Source organism: Acomys russatus, chromosome 15 (assembly GCF_903995435.1).
Source record: "Acomys russatus chromosome 15, mAcoRus1.1, whole genome shotgun sequence".
In the NCBI taxonomy this organism is placed as follows: Eukaryota; Metazoa; Chordata; class Mammalia; order Rodentia; family Muridae; genus Acomys; species Acomys russatus.
Window position 1 is genome coordinate 4,023,870 of NC_067151.1, and position 13,517 is coordinate 4,037,386.

General features: G+C 40.0%; 1 protein-coding gene across 1 annotated transcript in view; it reads right to left on the reverse strand.

The window, feature by feature from the left end:
- The window catches only part of LOC127199602 (inactive N-acetylated-alpha-linked acidic dipeptidase-like protein 2), a 356,127-nt gene that overhangs the window by 136,112 nt on the left and 206,498 nt on the right, over nt 1–13,517 (reverse strand). Inside the window, exon 5 of the mRNA XM_051157743.1 lies at nt 9,994–10,086. Coding sequence (XP_051013700.1) covers nt 9,994–10,086 — 93 coding nt within the window. The remainder of the gene's footprint in view (nt 1–9,993; nt 10,087–13,517) is intronic.

A 13,517-nucleotide genomic window follows, 5' to 3' on the forward strand; every position in this document is an offset into this window, starting at 1 on the left:
CTATCCAGGCAGGGGTCAGCAAGATGGTGCAGTAATTATAAGTGCCTGTTGTCAAAAGAGGACTTCAGTTTGATTCTGGGACCCACATTGCGAAAGGAGAAACATGACACAGGAAAATTGTCTTTTGACTTCCATATTCAATCAGTGGTACCCCACCCCAGGTATATACACAAGAATAGTATCTGGCATAATGTAGGCCCTGGATGGACATGGAATAAATGAAGTATCCCTTGACTACTCGAGGACAAAGACTGCTATAAGAATTGTAATGGTATAAGCCAATCTAATTTTTTTTTTTTTCGAGACAGGATTTCTCTGTGCAACCTTGGCTGTCCTGTACTCACTTTGTAGACCAGGCTGGCCTTGAACTCACAGCAATCCACCTGCCTCTGCCTCCTGAGTGCTGTGATTAAAGGTGTGCGCCACCACCTGGCTACTATTTAAATTTTTGTTATTGACCTGGAACCAGTGATGAATTTGATCTTTAAGCATTTTCTTAAGATATCTATCTGTCTGTCTATCTATCTATCTATCTATCTATCTATCTATCTATCTATCACTTACCTATAATCTATATCTACTTATTTATATATCTATCGTCTATCTTTTCATCATCTATGTATATCTTTTATCTATCCATCTACATCTATCTATATATCATTTATCTATAATCTCTATCTACCTATTTATATATCTATCAGCTATCTATCCATCATCTATATACTCTCTTTTATATATCCATCTACATCTATCTATCTATCTATCTATTGATATAGAACTATAAGCAACATTATATTGTCATATATTTCAACAACAAATGCTTAGATAATTATTTTCACTCATCTTCCAGAAATATTTGAAAGGTCTATTTGAGATGGACTGTATCCTGAATAATTAACAATTAATGTCTGTTTATGGGTTTTACAATTTGTAATTTAAAAAATCTTATGAAAAGTAACCTTTTAAATTTTTTCAACATGGACTCAAATTTAGCAATATTTGACAATTTTTCATGCAAAACTTTTTTTTAGCAGATTTACATTCCTTTAGCATGAATTCTGTATACATTTGTACAACTGTGTTTCCTGTAATGAGTTATAAATTGGACAGTGGAGAGGATCCAAGATGGCGGCGAGCAGTGTGGACCACGTTTGGAGGCTCCAGTGAACAATTCAGGGAATTGCACAGATTTCTGAGCCAGGAACACCGAGGTCCGAACATCACGGCAGCGGGAGTGCTCCACGGTTCGGAGGGACCAGGGTGCGGAGGACCTGCATGCCCCTGCACACGGGAGGAGCGTGGTTTTTCTCTGATCGGAGCGGCAGCGGCAGAGGCAGCAGCACCAGCGGCACCAGCAGCGGCGGCTGAGGTTTGCAGCTCATAGCCTTCCGGTGGAGGCGATTGGTGTGGTGGCTGGTGGGAATTGCTGCGGGAGAGGGGACTCGGGGCAGGATTTGGGTCGCGTGGAGCCTTTGGACCCAGATTGGACTCGGCGGACAGTTCGGCCCCAGAGTCCCGGGTATTGGCCCGGCCCAGCAAACAATTCTGCCTGAGGCACTAACTCAGCGTGGCCATAGCTCCCCTGCTGTGGCGCAGGCTTAGTTGAGCACGCTGCTCCACACTAGGCACTACCTCAGCTCAGCGGCAGCTCCCCTGCGGTGACACAGTCTGGGCGGAGCACTTGGTTTCACCACAGGCGCTAACTCAGAGCAGCCGCAGTTCTCCTGCTGTGGCGCAGGCTTGGTGACGTGCTCGGTTCCATCCTAGGCACCACCTCAGCTCAGCGGCAGCTCCCCTGCGGGGACACAGTCCGGGCGGAGCACTTGTCCCACCACTGGCGCTAACTCAGAGCAGCCGCAGTTCTCCTGCTGTGGCGCAGGCTTGGTGACGTGCTCGGTTCCATCCTAGGCACCACCTCAGCTCAGCGGCAGCTCCCCTGCGGGGACACAGTCCGGGCGGAGCACTTGTTCCACCACTGGCGCTAACTCAGAGCAGCCACAGTTCTCCTGCTGTGGCGCAGGCTTGGTGACGTGCTCGGTTCCATCCTAGGCACCACCTCAGCTCAGCGGCAGCTCCCCTGCGGGGACACAGTCTGGGCGGAGCACTTGTCCCACCACTGGCGCTAACTCAGAGCAGCCGCAGTTCTCCTGCTGTGGCGCAGGCTGGGTGACGTGCTCGGTTCCATCCTAGGCACCACCTCAGCTCAGCGGCAGCTCCCCTGCGGGGACACAGTCCGGGTGGAGCACTTGTTCCACCACTGGCGCTAACTCAGAGCAGCCGCAGTTCTCCTGCTGTGGCACAGGCTGGACAGAGCTCTCGGTTCCACCAGCTCTAAGACTCTGGTTGGACACAGTGTACAGTTTGAATCCAGAATTCCTGGCTGAGATTGGTGGTCAGTTCGGGCCCTGAGTCAATAACTGACCACAGCACGCACTTTGGGCCAAAAGGCCCTAGTGGAGCTTGGTGCGTAGTCCCAGCCCAAAAATTCTGGCTGGGCCCTGTGTGCATTTTGGGCCCAAAATCCCTAGCTGAGCTTGGCAGACGGTTCTGGCCCTGAGAATCTAGCTGAGTTCTGCCCGTGGTTCGGTCCCAGTGCTCCTGGCTGGACTTGGCAGGGAACACAGAAGGCTGTGGATACCTTGGCCTGACCCAACGCTCATTCAGAGACCCAGAACAATTGCAGGATCCACAGCAGAGAGGGACTGAGGATCACTGGCTGTGAGAGACCAGAACAACAGGGCTAACCTCCTAACATCCACACCAGTGAAGCTTTGAGCTCGCAGCCTAGGGAAATCGTAAGAAAACAAGTGAATCTATCATCAGACACCCTCCATTCAACTCTGGAAGCTACCCAACAAAAACAAAGACGGCAAGATGTCTAAAGGACAACGAAAAAGCATACGCAAAAAAACCCAAAACAACATGGCGTCTCCAGTTTCCAGCTATCCCAAAGAAAACCACCCAGAGAACTCAAATACAACGGAAATACAAGAAAATGACCTCAAATCCTTAGTAATGAGGATGATAATGGAGGAAACAAATAAAATTCGTAATCAAATGCAGGAAGACGCAGACAAACAGGTGAGAGACATAAAAGAAGCACATAGAGTGGAACTGGAAAAATTGCAGGAAAATGCAAACAACCAGATGAAAGAAATAACTAAAACGGTTCAAGCTCTGAAGACCTATAAAGAGGCAATGGAAGAAACTCAGGAATATACAAAAAATCAGATGAAAGAAATCAAAAAATCAGTTCAAGATCTGAAAATGAAAATGGATTCAATGATAAACACACAGACAGAAGAAAAACGAGAACGTGAGACCTCAGAGAAGAAGGCGAGCAACACAGAGGTGAGCTTTTCTAACAGAATCCAAGAGATGGAAGAACGAATCTCAGGGCTAGAAGATACAATCACAGATATTGAATCAACCATTAAAGAAAATGCCAAATCTGGAAAACTCCTGACACAAAACATCCAAGAAATTAAGGACACCATGAAAAGAAGAAATTTGCGGATAATAGGCATTGAAGAAAGAGAAGACATCAGACTCCAGGGCCCAGAAACTATTCTCAACAAAATCATAGAAGAAAATTTCCCCAATCTAAAGAAAGAGATGCCTATAAACATACAAGAGGCCTACAGAACACCAAATAGAATTGACCAGAAAAGAAAAACTGCCCGCCACATAATAATCAAAACACAAAACTTGCAGAACAAAGAAAAAATATTAAAAGCTGCAAGGGAAAAGGGCCAAATAACATTTAATGGTAAACCTATCAGAATTACACCTGACTTCTCAGCAGAGACCATAAAAGCCAGAAGGTCCTGGACAGAGATCCTGCAAACCCTAAGAGAACACAGATGCCAGGCCAGACTACTTTACCCAGCAAAATTATCAATAACCATTGATGGAGAAAACAAAATATTCCATGACAAAAACAAATTCAAACAGTACCTATCCACAAACCCAGCTTTACAGAAGGTACTAGAAGGAAAACTCCATCCCAAAGGGTCAAGCTACAACCAAAACTACCCAGGAAATAGATAACTATCCCATGGCAAAAACACAACTACACAAACGCTCGACTGGAAACAACATCAAAATTAAGACTCTTAACAGTCACTGGTCATTAATATCTCTCAACATCAATGGCCTCAATTCTCCAATAAAAAGACACAGACTAACCGAATGGGTACATAAACAAGACCCAACATTCTTCTGCATCCAAGAAACACATCTCACCCATAATGAAAGGCATTACCTCAGGGTAAAAGGTTGGAAAAAAATATTCCAAGCAAATGGTCACAAGAAGCAAGCAGGTGTAGCCATTTTAGTATCGAACAAAATAGACTTTCAACCAAAATTAATCAAAAGGGATGAGGAAGGACACTTCATACTCATCAAAGGTAAAGTCAACCAAGATGACATCACAATTCTGAACATCTATGCTCCCAATACAAGGGCACCCACATATGTAAAAGATCTCCTAAAAAAGCTTAAACCACACATCGATCCCCACACAATAATAGTGGGAGACTTCAACACCCCACTCTCACTGAAGGATAAGTCATTGAAACAGAAACTAAGCCGAGAAATAACATCATTAACCAATGCCATGGGTCAAATGGATCTAACAGATATCTATAGAACCTTTCACCCAAACAAGAAAGAATACACCTTCTTCTCTGCACCCCATGGAACCTTCTCCAAAATTGATCACATCGTAGGTCACAAAGCAAGCCTCAACAGATACAAGAGGATTGAAATAATACCTTGTATCCTATCAGATCACCATGCTCTTAGGCTGCAATTCAACAACAACAGAAATAACAAAAAGCCTACACGTTTGTGGAAACTAAACAACTCTCTGCTAAATGACACCTGGGTCAGGGAAGAAATAAAGAAAGAAATCAAGGAGTTTCTGAAATTCAATGAAAATGAAGAAACAACATACCCAAATTTGTGGGATACATTGAAAGCAGTGCTAAGAGGAAAATTCATAGCACTAAGTGCCTTTAAAAAGAAATTGGAAACATCGCACATAAGCATCTTAACAACACAACTGGAAGCCCTAGAAAAAAAAGAAGCAGAAACACCCAAGAGGAGTAGACGCCTGGAAATTATCAAACTCAGGGCTGAAATTAACAAATTAGAAACTAAGAAAACAGTCCAAAGAATCAACAAAACCAAAAGCTGGTTCTTTGAGAAAATCAACAAGATAGACAGACCATTAGCCAAACTAACTAAAAGGCAGAGAGACAGTATTGAAATGAACAAAATCAGAAATGAAAAGGGAGACATAACAACAGACACTGAAGAAATTCAAAGAATCATAAGATCCTACTTTGAAGGCATATATGCCACAAAATTTGAAAATCTAAGGGAAATGGACGATTTTCTTGATCAAGTTCACTTGCCAAAGTTGAGTGAAGAACAGATAAACAAGTTAAATAGTCCCATTTCCCCGACAGAAATAGAAGCAATCATCGATGGTCTCCCAACCAAAAAAAGCCCAGGGCCAGATGGTTTCAGTGCAGAATTCTACCAGACCTTTAAGGGCGAGCTAATACCGATACTCTTCAAGCTACTCCAAAAGATAGAAATGGATGGAAAATTACCAAATTCATTCTATGAGGCCATAGTCTCATTGATACCTAAACCTCACAAAGACTCAACAAAGAAAGAGAATTTCAGACCAATTTCTCTTATGAACATAGATGCAAAAATACTAAATAAAATACTTGCAAAACGAATACAGGAGCACATCAAAGATATCATTCATCATGACCAAGTAGGCTTCATTCCAGGCATGCAGGGATGGTTTAATATACGGAAATCCATCAATGTAATCCATCATATAAACAAACTGAAAATAAAAAACCACATGATTATCTCCTTGGATGCAGAGAAAGCATTTGATAAAATTCAACACCCATTCATGTTTAAAGTTTTAGAGAGATCGGGGATACAAGGCACTTTCCTCAACATAATAAAGGCTATATACAGCAAGCCAATAGCCAAAATCAAAGTAAATGGTGAGATACTCAAGGAAATTCCTCTCAAATCGGGAACAAGGCAAGGCTGCCCACTCTCTCCATATCTCTTCAATATAGTACTCGAAGTTCTAGCCAGAGCAATAAGACAACAAAAGGAGATCAAGGGTATCCAAATGGGAAAGGAGGAAGTCAAATTATCCCTCTTTGCAGATGATATGATAGTGTACATAAGTGACCCTCAAAACTCCACCAGAGAACTCCTAAAGCTGATAAACACCTTCAGCAAATTGGCTGGATACAAAATTAACTCAAAAAAGTCTGTAGCCTTCCTATACACAAATGACAAGCTTGCAGAGGAAGAAATTAGGAAAACCACACCCTTCACATTAGCCACAAGCAATATAAAATATCTAGGAGTTACCCTAACTAAGCAAGTGAAGGACTTGTATGAAAAAAATTTCAAAACTCTGAAGAAAGAGATTGAAAATGACCTGAGAAGATGGCGTGATCTTCCTTGCTCATGGATCGGGAGAATTAACATAGTAAAAATGGCCATCCTACCAAAAGCAATCTACAGATTCAATGCAATCCCTATCAAAATAACTACACAATTTTTTAAAGACATTGAAAGTTCAATTCTGAACTTCATATGGAAAAACAAAAAACCCAGAATAGCTAAAACAATCTTGTACAATAAAAGATGCTCCGGAGGAATCTCCATACCTGATCTCAAACTGTACTATAAAGCAATAGTACTTAAAACAGCATGGTACTGGCACAGCAACAGGCTGGTTGATCAGTGGAATCGAATCGAAGACCCAGATATGAATCCACACACATATGGTCACTTGATTTTTGACAAAGAAGACAAATCCATTCAATGGAAAAAGGATAGCATCTTCAACAAATGGTGCTGGTCTAACTGGAGGTCTATGTGTAAAAAAATGAAACTGGACCCATATTTGTCACCTTGCACAAAACTCAAATCCAAGTGGATTAAAGACCTCAACATAAAACCAGAGACACTAACTCACTTAGAAGAAAAAGTGGGAAAGAGCCTGGAACATATTGGCACAGGAGACAACTTCCTGAACAGAACACCAACGGCCCAGGCCTTAATGTCAACCATTAATAAATGGGACCTCATGAGGCTGAGAAGCTTCTGTAAGGCAGGAGACACTGTCAAGAGAACAAAGCGACAGCCTACAGACTGGGAAAAAATCTTCACCAACCCTACATCTGACAAAGGTCTAATATCCAAAATATATAAAGAACTCAAGAAATTAAACACCACCAAACCGAATAACCCAATTGAGAAATGGGGCTTGGAACTAAACAGAGAATTCTCAACAGAGGAGTATCAAATGGCTGAGAAACACTTAAAGAAATGCTCAACCTCCTTAGTCATCAGGGAAATGCAAATCAAAACAACTCTGAGATTCCATCTTACACCCATCAGAATGGCTAAGATCAAAAATTCAAGCGACACCACATGCTGGCGAGGATGTGGGGAGAGAGGAACACTTCTTCATTGCTGGTGGGAATGCAAACTAGTACAGCCACTTTGGAAATCTATCTGGTGCTATCTCAGAAAAATGGGAATAGGGCTTCCTCAAGACCCAGCTATTCCACTCCTTGGAATATACCCAGAAGATGGTCCAGCACACAACAAGAAAATTTGCTCAACCATGTTCATAGCAGCCTTATTCATAATAGCCAGAACATGGAAACAGCCTAAGTGTCCCTCAGTAGAAGAGTGGATAAAGAAACTGTGGTACATATACACTATGGAATACTACTCAGCAATTAAAAACAAGGAATTCCCGAAATTTGTGGATAAATGGATTGAGCTAGAAATGATCATAATGAGTGAGTTAACCCAGAAGCAGAAAGAATCAAATGGTATATACTCACTTATATCTGCATACTAGCCCAAGGGGCATGTCCCACGAAAGCCTTCACTTACCAGGAAACTGGGACAGAGGGGAAGGCATCCTATTGGGACTCTAAATGAGAGACGCATGGGAGAACAGCAAAATAAAAGGATACAGAGGGTCTTAGAAATCTACAAGTAGAACAATATGATAGGCAGATTTGGGCCCAGGGGTCCCGCTCAAACTAAGGCACCAGCCAAGGACAATACAGGAGGTAAACTTTAAACCCCTTCCCAGATCTAGCCAATGGTCAGAATATTCTCCACAGTTGAGTGGAGAGTGTGATACGACTTTCTCACATACTCTGGTGCCTCACATTTGACCATGTCCCCTGGAGGGGGAGACCTGGCGGCACTCAGAGGAAGGACAGCAAGTAGCCAAGAAGAGACTTGATACCCTATGAGAATATATAGGGGGACGTAATCCCCCTCAGGAACAGTCATAGGGGAGGGGAATAATGGGAAAATGGGGGGGGGGGAGGAATGGGAGGATACAAGGGATGGGATAAACATTGAGATGTAACAAGAATAAATTAATAAAAAAAAAAAAATAAAAAAAAAAATAAAAAAAATAAATTGGACAGTGATAATAAATATTTTCACACTTTGATTGGACTTGCTTATCATGAAAGCCACATAAGTGGGTAAAGTGCAAGCATGCGGAATTCTAAGTTCATTTGTGTCTGCATCTAAGGATGCTGTGTTGACAGGTTGTACAATAAGGAACCACGAAGAATAAATATATTGCATGAAAATTTTAAGAGTTGGCTGTTATGGAATAGGAAGGAAGTAAAACTTGATTTCAAAATTCTCTAGGTCAGCAATTAGGTCAATTTAACTAGTGCCATGGGCAAGAATAATTCTCCAAGGAGAAATTGAGTAAGTGTCACAATCATATCTACAGAAGTAGTCTGAATGTAATGACGCTGTAGTGGCACTTTGCAGGTGGTGGACTGGCTGAGCAAGTTAAAGTCCTTAGCCCACCACCATGATGATCTGGGATCTATTTCTTGGACCTGTGATGGAAGGAGAGTACTCACTCTCAAAAGTCCTCTGCCATTCATGTACACATCATGGCCCTGCTGTGCTCACAATCTCCCTTTCACATATACACAATAAAAAAAAAAGTTCAATAAAATAAAATAGCTGCAAACTCTATATATGAAATAATTTGCCATCCAGCCTCATGATGAGTTAGAATATACTGATATGAATCTATTCTTAAAGGCTATAAAACCTCTATTAATTCTTTTTTATTTTTTACATATACATTTATATTATTACACATATATACAATAAATTACCTACAGCAAGAACCATGAAACAATCTAGATTTATATAATATTTCATTTATAGTATTTTGGCTATTTGTATTTGGCAACCTTGAGGAGAACAGAATTTTAGACATACCAAGACAGGAAAGATGTTCCCTTCAAGGTTGAAGAATCTGTTAATTGATATATGTACCAGATAATTTTTTTATTCTTAATAATTAGACTGAAGATTCTATCAGCAATTCATAAGAAGGGGTAAGTTATTTAACATCTAACTCGATAATAATTTCCTTAAAAGACATTTGAAACCTAAAAATATTGAGGCGTTGGGCAGAACTACAATGGACAAGATTTTCAGATTGGGATGGAGCTTAACATTAGAAGGTTTTGTTTTGAGACCAAAGCTTGATTTGTGTGCAAAACAGCATCATTAAAACGTATGATATATTCTTTAAAATTATTTTTCATTAAATGAAAAATTTTATAGTATCATGGTAAGACAAAAAATAATGTCTAATAATTTCCAAAACAATTTAACACAAACTCTATCTCCTGGCTCCTTTCCCTGACTTTTACAATACTCTGCCTACTAGTGTATATTTTTATAAGGTAGTGTAGGAAAAACATAGTGAAAGAATTCAATGTCAATCCAATCTTTTAGTCATCTAAACCTCTAGTTACATATAAAGTAGGATATTGAACTCCATTTTGAAATTATAAAAAAACAGAATATTTTGGTTGTTACATATGAACTATGAACTAGATTATAATTACTTAACCTACATACCTGGTGATGTCACACCTTTTAGATATCCAACAACATTCGACACTGTTTTAAATTTTGTGACTGTCTGCACTTGCAAACTGACAGTTCTTTTTTCTGTAAAAGAAGAAATTAAAAACACTTATTTATAATTACTGTTGTATATTCTTTCAAACATTAGAAATTGCTTACCCAGTCTCATCAGAAAAATAATACTACAAGATGCAATTTTCTCAGATAGAAGAGAACATCCTTCAACTATTCAAGATTCCTAATAGAGGGAGGGGAACACAAAACCAACCACAAAAACTTTGACTAAAAATATACCCTGTCTACAAGATTTTCAGGGATAAAGATAGAGCAAATAGAGCAGAGACTGAGGGAATGTCCAGCCAGCACCTGGGCCCACCCAAGACCAACCCCTTGGGAGAGAGCCAACCCCTGACACTATTAACAACACTCTGCTAAGCTAAATGTTGGGCAATGTGTAGGGAGTCTTATGGAAAAGTGAGGGAAAGGAGAAAATGACTTGGAGGTAAAGCGAACACCACAAGAAGGCCAACAGAGCCACCTAACCAGGGCCCAGAGGGGCTTGCTGAAACTGAAGCACAAACCAAAGGCTAGGGACCAAGACCATGCATAGATTGGATCTAGGGACCAGACAGAGACTGAGCCAATGGGCAGTTCATGCTTCATGTATATATTCTAGTAATGGAAGTGGAGGCTGTGTCTGATATAGGCTGTGATGCCAGCTTTTTATCACTACTTCTTGGTGGGACTCCTGGCCTGGCCACAGAGAAAGAGAACAGGCATGATCCTGAAGTGACTTGAAGAATTGGGCTGGATGGAAGGATGGAGAGGAAGGGTGGGTGACAGTGGAAGGAGAAGAAGGATGGGATATAACGAAGATGTAAAAAGAATTTTAAAAATCAGAAATCTAAAAGATTTCAAATAGCTAAAATTACACTTTTTTGCTGACAAACATTAACAATTTCTTAGGAGACTCTATTTTATGTGTTTGTTATGCTATGATGACCATGACACAACCGAAGCTTCCTGCTTCTTGCTTCTGAAAACAGTGAAGACAGTGAAAGCTAATATATTCCTGTCTTCATAACAGGATGGGACAACATGTATTTTCTCTGTGAGACTCACTATTATATTAACATTTGAACACTGAATATAAAATAATTTACAAAGTAGCATCCCTAAAACTTATTATAATAAACCCCTTCTAATTTATCTACTTCTTTTTAATTTAAAAATACTCAAGTGTATTGATGTTTTGCATGCACGTGTTTTTGTGTACCTTGATTTGTACTACCCATGGAGGCCTAAATGGGCATTGAATTGCTAGGGACTGGAGTTTATAATTTTGGGATGGTACTCCCTTGGGCCTGGCTCAACAAGTAAAGGATATTGTTGCCTAGACTAATGATCTGAGTTCCATAGCTGGGACGCACATGGTGGAGTAGAGAACTGATTTTAGGAAATTATCCTATCACCTTCATACATGTTCCATGGTTCTTATGTTCCCTTTCAATAAATAAATAAGTGCACTAAAAACATTTAACATAGCCGGGGATGGTGGGAGGCAGAAGCAAGTGGCTCTCTGTGAGTTCAAGGCTAGCATGCTCTACAAATTGAGTCCAGGACATCCAGGGCTACACAGAGAAAGCCTCTCTTGAAACAGGCAAAACAAACAAAGAAACAAAAACACTTTCTTGTTTTAATTCGAAACACCAAGATTGAATTTTTAGGTTGATATCTTTGATTTAGGTGTTGGACCATGGAAAGTAACTTGTTACTATGTAGTTTGTTGAATAGTTTGTCTTACTGAAGCTGCTACCATATAGGTTTCTGAAATGTATGGTTTTAATTTTAGCTTTTCTATGTATCTTGTTTTAGCCTCTATGCTAGTGTTTTAATGACTATGCTTCTGTGCCACCATATCCTCACCATCCAATTACTTTGGATTGCCACTGTCATATGAACTCTAATGATCACTTTTTAACTTCCTGGAAACATTTTTTTTGGAATTCATTAGTGTTGTAAGGCACCCATAGACCTATCTGAAGAAATGATATTTACACTTTAGTCACTAACATAGGTGCCTTTATATCTGTCAACAAAATTTCATATTGTATCTTTGAGAGTGTACAAATAACACTAAATTTATTTTTATGGTTTTATACCTATTTCACCAAACACATTTCTAACAATTTATATTGCAGATAAGAACACTATTTAATTTTATACATTTGATTTATAATGAAGTATCTTGTTAATCTTCAATATGTCACAGTACTTGATCCATGGACTTCTTAATTTGGTAGTTTTGAAGAATGACAATTTATTCTGCTCTTGATTCTTTTATGTGTGAATTTCTGTGCACATGAGCATACACACCTGTGTATGCCTGACAAGAGATCAACATGGTTTCATTCTCTGTTTTCCTATTTATAGATTTTCATTTGTATGTGTCTGAGGCCTGTTTGTCTTTTTCTGTGTGTGTGTGTGTGTGTGTGTGTGTGTGTGTGTGTGTGTGTGCGCGCGCGCACGTGCGCACACGTGTGTGCTTATGCATGTGCACACACTTGTGCATATCTGAAATTGGAGGACTGATGTTGATATCAGGAATTTTCCTTGATCATTATCTACCTTACTCATTGAAGCAGAGTCTCTCAGTTGAGCCCATAGCTATATGATATGGCTACTTTCATCAGCCATATTTTGTGTGGATTCCAAGAGCTGGAATAACTGGTAAGCAAATATGCCCAATTAGCTTTTACTTGGGTTCTAGGACTACAAGCTCCATTCTTCACACTCATGTGACAAATTTTTGATCTTGGATCACCTTTCTAAGCCCCCTTTAATAGATGAGCCATCTTCCCAGCCTCATTTTACTCTTAGACAAGGTCTCTCCATTAACCTGAAGCTCACCACTTGGCTAGACAGACTGAAAATCAAGACTCATGGGTCCTCCTGTCTATGACTCCAAAAGTGTATCACAGATGCTACCCACTGGGCCATCTCCCTGACCACCTTGTTTCCTGCCAGATAGATATTATTTTGTCATGTAGCAGACAGACAGGAATGTGGCAAAACCGGTATTCTTTGATCCTTGTTTTTTATTATCAACTTAAGCAGAATGTTTTTAGCATTTTATCTTTTAAAACATTCTTGATATATGTTTCTGAGAAATGCCTTTTATCAAATTAAGAAATTTACTTCTATTCTTGTTTTGCAAAGAGGTTTTCCCATAAGCAGATGTTGAGTCATCTATGGGGTTTGCCAGAAGCTTTTTATTTTACAGTATTTGCAGATGTGTGTGTGTTTCTGGAATGAGCTGTTTTGTCAAGACATGTCCTATACTTGGTGATATTTTCCCACCAAAATGTACATATACTCATGTAAGTATTTATTTGCTAACTTTTTGTCTCCTTTGTTCTAGAGTATTTTTGATATCTGGATTATACAAACTTTTAATATTTTAGGGGTCTCATATTTCTCTTCAGATTGCAAAAAATATTTAAAAATGAGTAATA